Genomic DNA, 13,227 nt, shown 5'->3' with positions numbered 1-13,227 from the left:
TGGTATGGGAGATTAACTATGCTATAAGACTAATTTAGTTTGCTCATGACTTTCTGAGGGTCAAGCCCATGCCCCACATGTGTTAGGATCCAAGTGTCTTTTTGGAGGGGTATCTGGTTGGTACCAGAGCAGGTCATATGTAACTGTATAATATACATCAATGCTTTCCAATCAGTGTGCCTTCAGATCTGATCTGGTGTGCCACAGAAAGGTCACCACTGCCTGATGCTGAAATCCAGCTCAGCACCTTGCAGCAACAAGAGACTGAAGTGATGGCTTTTAAACTTGTAGGAGCTCCTTTCTGAGAACAGGAGTCATCATGTGGGTCTCTTCTTCCTAGCCGCAGCATGAACCCTGGAGTGTGGCAATTAATGGGCAGCATGTTGGGACCTGCAGCACACACAGTGCACACAGCACCTCCTCATATTTCCCATCTTTGAGTTTTTCCAGCCCCTATCTTATTCCCAGGCTGAGTGAGACAGGGAGAACATGCACTGAGTGTAGTGTTGACAGAGGAGATGTGGACCCCTTGCCCACGGGGGAGTTGGCACTACCTGAGGGAGCGAACTCCCACAGGTCTCCACCATCGGGAGGAGATGCTGAACTGATGCAAGAGCCGGTTGGAGCTTCACCAATACCAGCCCCTTTTCCCTGCGGGTTGAGCCTTTGGGTGCATGGGGCCAGCTGGACTTAGGTGGGCCCTTGAGAAGACGAAGGAATCGCCTAGGTTCGGTCCGAGGTCAGAAGCCAGAGAATCACCAATCGCCAGACCGAGGTCAGAAGCCAGAAGATCCGTCCAGGAGCTGAAGGATGGAAGGGCTCGAAAGGCAGGAACAGGAGCAAGAGCACAAACGAAGCACAGATGAACTCACCGAAGCAAGCAGACTCGTTACAAAGTCAAGGAATAGGAAGAGGAAGCTTCTATAAATACTCCCTGAGCCCTGACGTCATCCAAACAGTTGAAGGTAATTTTAGTGATTGATCATTAAGGCGAGCATTCCAAACAATCATAATACACACATGTCACAGCCTATAAACAATGGTCAAATTTTTTTTAGATTAACATGTAACCCATCCCACCCACCCCACTTCTCTCCAAAATGATAACAATACAGAATGTTCTTTTTTCATGTAAAATCTGTTATTATAAATGCATAATTCTTAATTGTGTGTGTGGAGGGCCAGGAGACAAGGCTATAAGGTTAGCCTAGGGCACCTAATACCCTTACACTAGCCATGGGTTCCAGGAGAGGGGATGAAGATTTTGTGGATGCAGGGGGGGTGTCAGTTTTTTAAGTTTAGATTGCTGGAGGGAGCAGGGTCTGTTTTTGGCAGGCCTGGGACAGAGACTGAATGGATGGGATGGGATCGGGGGGGGGGGGGGGAAGGGAGGAGGGGTGGTAGCGGAGCAGCACAGTAATTGTTGGTACAGGGCAGCAAAAATAAAGCAAGCACAGCCCTGCACATGAAATATGGGAAGAATAGATGCCAAACATCACATTGCGCCATTGGACTTAATCAGAAACAAATCTTTATTCAGGAAGCACAGTGAGCTACATGACCAAAGAACTTAGGGGTGACTCAACTCTAAAAGAACTAAGGAGACATTTAACAGACATGCTTGCGACATGGGATTTTTTAATCAGTTTTTTGGTGGTGCTTGCTGCTACAGTAATTTATCTTTAGCAATGCGATTGGTGAGTAATAGTGTCAAAATTATTATGCAGCTTAAGCAGATTTATGGAAGGACTGTGTTAACCCTGCGACACCTCTCTTGTCTAAGAATTTTCCAACTTCAGTAGGTTCATTCAGGCTTTATTTGGAGCTAGTCAGAGTTCACCAACTTTACCTATGTCTTTGAACAGAAAAAAATCAGTGACGCAAACCAGTCCCTTTCAAGTCTTTTCTTGAGCTATCTTGGTGGTTCTTGGTTTTAGCAGAAGTGCAATTCTTGTAATTCGGATGCAAAATTTTCCTATCCGATTGGTCTTTGCCTGTGGTTTAAAAGTGTGACATATTTGTTGCTTTTCTCCTAAAAAAGATTTGTGATTAGAAGACTTGAAGGATAAGAGTGTTATTATAAACGGAGGGACTCTGTTTAGCTAGTGAAGTGTAATTTAAGCTTTCCAGTCTACTAAGTTCTTTGCCATTGTCGTTTGAGAGCAAAATATACCTTAAAAAACTGGAATGTGACTTTCCTTAAGTTGGGTGCATCAATAGACTTGGTCTCTGTTTTAATAAAAGAGCTAAAGAGGAATCTTGCAAATATTCTTTTTTCTTTTGGTGGCAGATGGATAGTCTCCATGCTTTGTAAGATCTGCTATGGCTGCTTGCATATATCTGAAGTAGAATAATGTTTTGGCAAAACATACCCGGGTCCTGTATGGATGAGACATAAATCTTAAATTGATGTTCTTATCTTAAATGTCCGTTATCTGTTTGATGCACAGCTTATGCTGTCACTGCGAAGCAAAGTGTTAGGTCTTACTTATGGAAAAGTGCAGTTCCTTGGTATGCCTTGATGTACCGGGCCACATTTCAGTAATGTAGATCACAGGGGAGGATTTGTTTACATTTGCTAATACAATTCAGTTGGGAGAGAGGGTTATGTTTACTAGTGCTAATGACTTTATGTGTGGCAAAATGAAGTTGTTTTCACAGTGTAGATTGGTGGGGAGGATATTTATCTTCTGTAATCCAGACAAGGAAGAGAAATTTACACAAAACTATTCTGCAAAATTTGAAAGTGTGCAAAAATTCTGCACCTGAATAAACCTCCACGGGACCGTCTCGAATATCACCCCCGGCTGCCTCAAGAATGTTTCTTGCAGCATGAGAAAAAAAGCCATGGGTCAGATATCTCTGGATACTAAATCTAAGCAGCTGAGAAGGTTGGTTGAGTAAAGGCTGGATATATATATATATATTTTTTTTTTCATTTAGTTGCAATAGACACAATTAAAAGAACCTGAGTTAAAATAAAATCGCTCTCATCTATTTCAAAAAAACAAAACAAAACAGTATAACGAACATCTTGTCCAACATATGTTGGCTAGTTTTTTTGGTTTTTTTTTTACTAAGAAATTCATCATTGCGGTGGGGCAATAAGACAATCAGCTGCATGATATATGATAGCTTCTAAAAGAAAGTAGATCAGAGGAAATTCACTGACTGTCATTATAGACTGAAACCTCAGTTTCAAGTCTAATCTATGTCTGAGGCTCCCCTGTGCTAAGCTCAGTCCCAGAAACATAGGTGTATATCTCATTATTGAGAAAATCAATCCAGTAAGTAGGGATGTGCAGAGGGACACCATACGTTGCATTCGGGATTCATATTAATCGGGGGGCAGATACGTTGCATTCGGCAAGGGGGCCCCCCCGATACATTCATGCGTTAATTGTTATTCGTTTCCCTGCTAAAATTGAATTAACTACAACCCCCCCACCCTCCTGACCCCCCCAAGACTTTCCAAAACTCCCTGGTGGTCCAGCGGGGGGTCCGGGAGTCATCTCCTGCACTCATGCCCTCGGCTGCTGGTATTCAAAATGGCGCCGATAGCCTTTGACCTTACTATGTCACAGGGGCTACTGGTGCCATTGGTCGGCACCTGTCACATGGTAGGAGCAATGGATGGCCGGCACCATCTTGTGGCATGGTATCTTGTGCGCCAGCCATCCATTGCTCCTACCATGTGACAGGGGCCGACCAATGGAACCAGTAGCCCCTGTGACATAGTAAGGTCAAAGGCTATCGGTGCCATTTTGAATACCAGCAGCCGAGGGCGTGAGTGCAGGAGATGGTTCCCGGACCCCCTGCTGAACCACCAGGGAGTTTTGGTAAGTCTTGTGGGGTCAGGAGGGTGGGAGGTTTGTTTAAATTTGCTCCTTTAGACGGCCGAATACTTCGGCGAAGATTCATTGTATTCGCGGGGAATCGCGATAAGTTTCGCTTTCCCACGAATACAACGAATATGGCCCTATACGTTGCGGATTACCAATAAGTAGGAAACGAATGCACACCCCTACGAGTAAGCATACACCTTCAGCTTCCTAACTCTCTTAAGATACTGTCATCATTTCATGTAGCCTTGTTGAAACCAGGTATTCAGCATCCTTTCAATAGGCAAGGAATGCCTCCGGACTCAGTTCTAATTGAAGGCCAGCCTGAATTTAAGATAGAGGAGATTCTGGACTCTAGAGTATCCCATAACAAAGGAGAGTATTTGGTCCATCGGAAGGGGCATGGCCTGGAAGAAAGATCTTGGGTTGTTGCATCTGACCTTATGTGCCTCGACTTTTGAAGAAATGTCTTGTAAAGCAACACAAGTGGCCATCTGGAAGCCATTTCTAAAAAGGGGGTGGGGTGGGGACAGGTGTTGTTACCATCTTCACCTCTGTCCTGCAGATAGCACTGTAAGCTGCTTGGACTATCTATCCGGTCCTCCCAACTCTGTCTCCCTCACTTTCTCCCAGGAGGCATCTTGTATTCATACTCAGGCATTTTCCTCAGTCAGTTGCCAGAGCTTGGTCCTACTTCCTGGTCCTCATACTGTGGCTCCATCCTTTGTTGCCTGAATCCAGAAGACTTCTTCATCTCCTGTTTCTGTCTTAATTTGCTGTACTCCAGCAGGGATTATGGATTAAGTAGATACCTGTAGTGCACGGGCCACTGACTCCACTGTAATTATTCAAATGGGCAGTGGGGTTTGGAATTCAGTTTATACCAAATGCTAAATAAAGAGTTAAAAACTAGAAGATAGAGAGAAAAACTAGTATTGTGTTCAACAGAGCATTCTTCTTGAGTTTATCAGTTATCAATTGACTCATTGCTAGCTGAGAGAGAATTTTGTTTAAGCCTGTTTTATTAAACTGATAAAAAGCTTTTGCTCTCCTCTTTAGCTCTCCAGCTGGGATGATTGAAGGAACTCCACAACTTCATGCCAATGCTTGGAAAGTGTCCTCAGCTTGTACGACTCCCGTCAGCATCCCTATAGTGGATCCCTGTGATGTTAATCAGCAAAATGGTAAACGCCTTTCTGCAGTGTCTGTTCTAGTGGTTCTAGTGTCTGTCTAGTGGTTCTAGTGGTATTGATGATTTAATGCAGACCAGCTATAGAGAATATTTTCCTCCTTTTGTCCTTGGGTGAACCACGTTTTATTTTTGGGTTGATATTTCCTTCAGGTCACACATATATTTTGCTGATTAAATAAACACACAAGCTAAGTAGTTTCTTCACTCTGCAAATGTGAAGCCTCACATCTTTCAAGGGAATGAAAACCATGATTCTGGAAAGATACCTCAATTTGGGTCGATGTAGTGAGCAGCGGTAATGCTGCCATGGGTTTCAGCGCATACCGTGCATGCGCTTATATGCATGGTTTCCCGCACAAACCTTAGACAGGTATATAATCAGAGTTTGTGTGCATGGAAAAATTGCGCGTATAAACCCGCTTGCCAACCCGCGGCTTGTTCTGCACGCGTGCATGCTAATGGAATGCAAAGGAGGCGATTACCTAATCATGGGCAATGCAGGGAGTTGCGCTAGCAGGGAGATCAGGTTAGTGCAGGATTTTTAATGCAGGTTTTTAATGCCTGGGTCAGGGCAGGATGTAAGTGAAAGTGCAGGTGTGGAGACTGTTTTTCTGATGCTTTTTGTGGGTCAGCCAAGTGGTGGATGTAACTGGTAGCGAGCAGGCAGCTTCTCAATGAGGCACAATCACTGATCTGCATTTCATGCTGACACTGGTGGTCATGAAAAGGTTAGATATTGCTCTACCCACCCTCACATCAACTTCTGGACCACTAATTTATTCATTGTTTTGAAAAAGAAAGGCTCTCGCCCCGAGAATCAATCACGGGTGTTCACACACCAATGGGTGTCCATGAGGGTTTCTGCACAATTTATTACATAGGTCCATGAGCGCGCGTTACTGTATGCATTATGGCATGTATGCTTGGTACACACAGATTTTATGCGCGTATCTAGTTAGCATACGCGGCCGTTATTACATCCCACACTTCCACTGTTTTTTGCCATGTTGACTAAAAAAATCCAAGCAGAAAAATTAGCATGGATTTCAGCACGGGTCTTATTACATCGGCCCCTATATATTTAGGGCCAGATTTTTAAACTTATGCATGGGCGTAGATTTGTTCGCGCAACCCGGCGCAAACAAATCTACGCGCGCATGGTATAAAATCCGGGGTCAGCGCCGAGCCCAAGGGGAGCCCCGATGGCTTTCCCTATTCCCTCCAAAGCCGAACTTTTTTTACGATCCCCCCCACCTTCCCCTCCATCCCCTATCTAGCCCACCCTCCAGCCCTAACTAAATCCCCCCCTACCTTTTATTTCCGAAGTTACACCTGCCCGAGGACCGCCCCCGAACCCCGCCTGCCGAAGGACCGCCCCCAAACCTCCGCCATGCCCACGGACTGCCCCCGGACCCGCCCCCGACCGCCGCCATCCCCTTCCCGCCCCTTTTTCGAAGCCCCGGGACGTACGCGCGTGCCGGGGCTTAGGCTCGGCACACGCAGGGGCAGCTTTTCGGGGGTTATGTGCGTATCTTACGCACGTAACCCTTTGAAAATCTGCCCCTTAACTTTTAAGCACCAGAGAAACAAATAATTGCATAATTAAATAATGACAGTAGATGAAAACAAAAAATGGTGCAAGCCTTCAATTGAGAAGTTTGCTTGACAGGAAAGGGAATGTCTCAGCCACAGGAGATCTGAATGACGGAGCCAGTTTCCAGAGTGCAGACTCATAACTTAGGGAGACAGGAACCTAAAAAATGGACAGTTAGAGGGACAGAGACTGAAGAAGGAAAGACAGATGCTTAGCACTGATTTTCAGTACCAGGCACCTTAAGTGCCTAAATCTGGAGAAATGAAGTGCAGGTCTACATTTAGGGAATCCTAATTTTGGTCCTTAAATTTGGGGGAATTTTTAACTGAAAACTTCGGGTACCTAAATTCAGCTAAACATCCCCCTAAATTTAAGTGCCTAACTTAGCCAGTAACTTTGAAACAGCCGTGTAGACACACCTGTACGCGTAGCCACACCTGGTATTTTATACCATACACGTATATGCGTGCATGGTATAAAATGGGCTGTATGTGTGTACATGTGCGCACAATTTTATATGGCCACATGCAAATGCCGCCTCTACCACGTAAGTGGGGGGGATTTTAGTAGAAATGTGAGCTGACGCAATTACCAGTTTCCCCAGTTCGTTCCCAGTTTGCCCAGGTAAAGGATAGGACTTCCTAACCCCCCTAGTTAATTAGCCTCCCTTTTACCCTGTTAGCCCCTACCCTTAAAACCCTGCTGACTAGCCTAGTTTTTATTGCTTTAGGACTTACACACCACCCAGAGCAGAAGTAAAGTTACACGGCAGGGGACTCCAGTGTGCGCTTGTGTACATAAATACTTAGGTGTACATTTCATGTTAAAGTCCCAGAACGCTCATGTCCTGCCCATGCCTCACCCGCACATTGCCCCTTTAAAAAATAAAAAAAGTTTTGTGCGCATACAGGGAGATGAGCGCGTACGTGAGTGTCTTTTAAAATCTGCGTGGTGTGCGCCAGCCCGATTTCTGCGCATATCTCCCGGCTTTGGCGTGTGCCAGGCTTTTAAAATTCACCCTTAGAGAGTGAATATTCTTTGAAAATGGACCCTGCCTTTAAGAGTAGATTCAAATAGAAACTGAATAAATTGTCCCTAAAACAAAGCAATCTTACAGCAATGCTTGCAGGCTAATTACTAGGGATGTAAATCGTGTGATCGATCGTCTTAACGATCGATTTTCGCTGGGGGGGGGGGGGGGGAGGGAAATCTGATCGTCATGGTTTTTTTTGTTAAAAAATCGTCAAATCGGCGGGAAAACCGGCACACCAAAACAACCCTAAAACCCACCCCGACCCTTTAAAACAAATCCCCCACCCTCCCGACCCCCCCCCCAAATGTTTTAAATTACCTGGGGTCCAGTGGGGGGGGGGGGGGGGTCCCGGCGTGATCTCCCGCGATCTCCCGCTCTCGGGCCACGGCTGCGTTAATAGAAATGGCTCCGGTGGCCCTTTGCCCTTACCATATGACAGGGCAAAGGTAGCGCCGGTGCCATTTTGGTTCCTGTCACCTGACGTCACGAGTGCAGGAGATCGCTCCCGGACCCCCGCTGGACCCCCAGGGACTTTTGGCCAGCAGGTAATTTAAAACATTTTGGGGGGGTTTGGGAGGGTGGGGGATTTGTTTTAAAGGGTCGGGGTGGGTTTTAGGGTTGTTTTGGTGTGCCAGTTTTCTCGCCCCCTCCCGAGTTACGATTTTTTGACGATAAATCGGGGAAATTGCTATTGTATCGCGGCTCTAACGATTTTTGACGATTTAAAATATATCTGACGATTGTTTTAAATCATCAAAAAACGATTCACATCCCTACTAATTACTATCCAAAGACATATTTTCTGTACAAATACATAGCAGTGATGCAACTTCCCAGCACAGATCTTTAATTCAGAAGAGAGCGTCCAGCAGCTGTTAATTCCTTCCCTGAAGAAAGATCTGATAAAACAGTGAAGCATTAACAGATCTCATGAACCTATGTGTCTCGATATTCTTACGCCCAGCATCCTTTCCAGTTATTTTAAAATTTGTTCTGATGAGAATCTGTATTGCCTTTTTTTTTCGGTTTGTTTTTAAGTGGGATACGCATTACACTGTGATATCATCAACCAGGAGCTTTTTGCAGCTTGCCATGACTACATCAGCCCAGCTTTGTACTATCAGCTCTGCCGCTTCGACGCCTGTAAATGTGGGAGCAGCTGCTTGTGTAACGCACTTGCCCACTATGCTTACATATGTGGCAAGCATGGCATTGCTATTGACTTCAGGTCTCAAGTTTCATTTTGTGGTGAGTAAAGCAACATCTGGGGAAGAAAAGCGAGCCTTGGTTTTTGAAAGCTGATATTTTGCCACCTCTTATGTCTTCTTCCAAAAGACAAAATGTGGTCACTGTAATGCTAGGAGGTGGCGCATTTTCGGCAGTACAGAGCTGTGCTTCTTAATGAATGCTAGGAAGGCTACAGGCTACCCCCACAAGCAGGGCCGGCACGTCCATTAGGCAAACTCAGGCGGTCGCCTCTGGCACCGACCAGTAGGGGGCGCCGAAGAGCAGCTATGTGGTACCACAAGCGGAGCCTATCCTGCTTGCGGCAAAGAGCAATAGAGATTTGTCGGGCTGCGAGCAGCGCCCAACCTGCTCATGGCCCTGAGAAGCACACAGTTGGCGGCCCGAATAAGGTAGGAGTTGGGGTGAGACCGGGATGGTGGCGCAAGGCAGAAGGATTGCCTAGGGCGCCTAATACCCTTGCACTGGCCCTGCCCATCAGCAGCCCTTTTGCCCTGCTGTAACATTGCCTTGCCCACAGCTGCTTGATGTAGCTCAGCAATGTCAAACTAGTATGTTCAAATGCTGCGTTGAGTCGATCACCTTCAAGGCTTTTTGCAAGGTAATGTGTTTACACAATTCCTTTTTCCTGCAGAAATTTCCACTTCCAAAATTGACAGGAAATAGCCTGGGACCACAATTTTAGAACCATGAAAGGGGCTGCCCAGCGGCGTCATTGCGCACTGGCATGCGGAATTACCTGGGTTTGATTCCCAGCTCTGATCTTGTTCTCTTGGCTGGGTCAGGATACTGCGGAGTCAGCGTTCACGTCCCCCTGCGGGGCAGGGAATCCTAGTGGGCTGGATTCAGGGCTCATGATTGCAGGGTTACGGAAGGAGGCTTGGGGAGCTGCCCCCTTATCCCCCCCCCCCCTTATCCAGGAGGGGGGGGGGGATTCCATGTAAATGAAATTGAAGGCTTCCTGGTGTTAGATCCCAGTACTGGTGCTGATTCAGCTGGAAGCCCATAGAAGCAGGGAGAAACGTCCGAGTCAAGGATGAGAAATAAGAACGTGTTTGTACTTTGCTCGGCCATTAAATCTGGCCCTAAATCTTTGAAAACAAATTCTAACATCTGTCCTGACTGGAGCCACGTTTGCTCTCTTTCCATTGCATGTATGGACTTAGCTGTGTCGTGTCAGTATGGCATGCTGTATCATCGGTGCTCCACCTACTGTGCCCACTCCTGCTCTTTGCTCTCAGCCGGAGAAGCCTGCGGTGATGAATGCATAGAAGGCTGCAATTGTCCGGACGGAAAATTCTTTGAAGAGTCGATAAACTTCTGTGTGCCCATGTAAGTCTTCTTTATCTCTAAAGAAAATGCTTTTATTGCTTTGACTCAAACGCATTCTTTCCACCACACCGGAAGCACGAGGGTAAGAATGTAGAGGACTGATGTGCCATAAAGTACAACATTTGCAGCCCCCGGATTTTGTGTGTAGGCAAAGGTAACACCTGCAGCCTTGTGTACTGGGTTCCGGATGGCTGTCATCTGTCTCGTTAGTCCCAGCTCAGCAATATTGCACCGGGATAGCTTGTCCCATTTCAGGCAGGAACGCCCAATATGACACATCATTAAGGGCCAGACCACTACACATTTCTTCCCAGAGGCACGAAAATGGGAGAAACCTTTCTGTACATCTGGCCCAAGGACAGACCTCTGAGTAAGATATCTGCTGCTCAAACGGTCACAGTATTGGAACTAGAACCTCTCAAAGAGAATAGCACTGCCTTGATCCAAAAGTCTTAGAACTGTAAGTTCACCATAAAAGGTCCAGTAACACCTCCATGGGTTTGCTTCTGACTTTCAAGAGTGTTTTTATAATAATTGAGTGCTCAATGGGGCTACTTTTATAAAAGCATTTTTTTTGCCCCAAAACCTTTAATACCTTAGGGGACTTTTGCATTCCATTCTGCAAATCAAGGCTGAGTCTGTTTGTGATGGGATGTATGATGTCATCCTCTTTTTCCTTTAGAAGACAAGGAAGCCCCAAGAAATGTGTAAAAGTTACATCTAATCATGAAATCCAGTTGCTGCTGATAACACTTGCAGATAACTGCTTGTAGTATACCAAACTTAACCTTACATCCCATAGCCCGTTAGCCAGCGGATTGATCTTCTGCAGGAAAGGCACTGAAATGTGGAAAGGCCTTCCAATAGTGTCTGAGACTTTGTTTTTATTTTCCCAGTAAAAATGGGACAGAAAAAAAGAAAACAACAGATGAAAATCTGAGTTTTTACAAAACTTTAGAAATGGTCCCAGGCAGATTAAGCTGTCACCCTGAAAATTTCCATGACATAAGTCTTGAGTTTTAAATTTATCATGGTCATGGATCTCTTCCACAATCTTACAAATCAAATACAACTATACGTGCAACTTTTGTTGGTTATAGAGGGGTAGATATTCAAAGCTAGCTGTGCAAGTAACTTTGACGGTTAGACCTTATCTGGCTAAGTTACAATGAATATACAGGTACGTATATATATAGGGCAGATTTTCTAACCTACACGTGGATGTAGATTTGTGTGCGCAACCTGGCGCGCACAAATTTACGCCCAATTTTATAACATGCGTGTGCACCTGCGCGCATGTTATAAAATCCGGGGTCGGCGCGCTCAAGGGGGTGTACACTTGTGCACCTTGCACGCTCCGAGCCCTAGGGGTGCCCCGATGGCTTTCCCCGTTCCTTCCAAGGAACGGGGAAAGCCCGTTCCTTGGAAGGAACTTTCTCGGAGGGAACTTTCCTCAGAGGGAACTTTCCTTTCGCCCCCCCCGCACCTTCCCCTCCCTTCCCCTATCTAATCCGCCCTCCAGCCCTACCTAAATCCCCCCTACCTTTATTATTTAAGTTGCGCCTGCCTCCGGACAGGTGTAGGTTGCGGGCACTAGCTGAGTGCCGGCGCGCAATTCCCTGGCCTAGCAGGCCTTCAGAGGCCTCTGGCCATGCCCCCGCCCCGCCCATTCCCCGCCCCTTTTTTCAAGCCCCGAGACATACGTGCGTCCCAGGGCTTGCGCGCGTCACCGAGCCTATGCAAAATAAGCTCAGCGCGCGCAGGAGCGGGTTTTCGGGGTTACGCACGTAATATACACACGTAACCCTTTGAAAATCCGCCCCATAATATGCACTTAGCTGGATAAGTCTACTCAGCTTAGACCTGCTCTATTGGACGTCAAAACTTACACTTATACTTATCCGGCTAACTCTAAATATGTGTAGTTAGCCATAGAAGTCATACGGCTAACTTGCTCTGCCTTCGATCTGCCCAGTACACGCCTATATTTTATGCATGTAACTTTTAGCTATATAAGGGACTTTTATGGCTAAGTGGTAGCCGCTGTACATAGGCGCAAATTCAGTGGTTGCTATTTAGCTGCACAAGTCCCACTTATCTGGCTAAATAGCACTGAAAGTGCTTTGAATATTGGGCCCAGAATGTTTTCTAACAGGTGGAGGCTCCATGCGGTCTAACTCAGCATACAAGAAAGCTGTTGATTTAAGTTCTGGTGAACATCGCAAAAGAACGAACATTAATGCATGTTTAGCATGCATACTTTTGCAAGCTGGAATAGTGTGAAAATGAGGTGTAGTACCCAAAGTGCCCAAGTACTTTATCTATGGACTTAGAGCAAAAACCTTAACTACACCTCCTTGTAGTGTACGTACGTTTTTGTGTAATAGTGTGCTTGCAAAGCTATTATGTGTACTTTAGTGCAGTATTTACAGTTAATGTGCTGCATAATTTTGCATTGCAGTAAATCATTATCGTTGTTTTTGTGTTGAAACTCGCAAAAGGTAAAGTATATGCGAAAAAAGCAGCATGAGAGACAAATTATGCAAAAATGCAAACAATTTGCATTATCTAATAACGTTGTTTAACAGTGCTTTAAAAGGTGAATTTTAAAAGCCCGATGCGTACATTAATCAGGGGATGTGCAAAGACGTCGGGCTCAAGCGTGCTGAATGGATTTGAAAAGCCACTGAGATACGCACATATCTCCTGCAGCGTGCACATCTCGAAAGTTTTCAAAAAGGGATGGGGCATGAACCTAAGATGTGCACGTAAATACTGACGCGACCCGGCGCGCGCTGGGGCCCCCTGCCGTGTAACTCTATTTCGCTATGGATGCCGTGTAAGTTAAAATTTAAAGAAAACCAGGCAGAGCTGCAGGGTTTTAAAGGTTGGGGCTAACTGGGGAGAGTGAAGGCTATCAAACTGGGGGGGAAAGTTGGAGGACCTAGGTCTTAACTGAGTGAACTGGGGCCGAACTGAGAAAATTGGG

At 45.8% G+C, this 13,227-nt stretch overlaps 1 protein-coding gene across 1 annotated transcript in view; it reads left to right on the top strand.

Moving 5' to 3' along the window:
* Positions 1–13,227, top strand: part of OTOGL (otogelin like) — a 205,429-nt gene that overhangs the window by 34,661 nt on the left and 157,541 nt on the right. The window contains exons 18-20 of the mRNA XM_029597118.1: positions 4,902–5,026; positions 8,700–8,909; positions 10,073–10,238. Coding sequence (XP_029452978.1) covers positions 4,902–5,026; positions 8,700–8,909; positions 10,073–10,238 — 501 coding nt within the window. The remainder of the gene's footprint in view (positions 1–4,901; positions 5,027–8,699; positions 8,910–10,072; positions 10,239–13,227) is intronic.

Source organism: Rhinatrema bivittatum, chromosome 4 (genome assembly GCF_901001135.1).
Source record: "Rhinatrema bivittatum chromosome 4, aRhiBiv1.1, whole genome shotgun sequence".
NCBI lineage: Eukaryota > Metazoa > Chordata > Amphibia > Gymnophiona > Rhinatrematidae > Rhinatrema > Rhinatrema bivittatum.
Note: the sequence above shows the minus strand (reverse complement) of the source record. Positions and strands in the feature narration are given on the sequence as shown.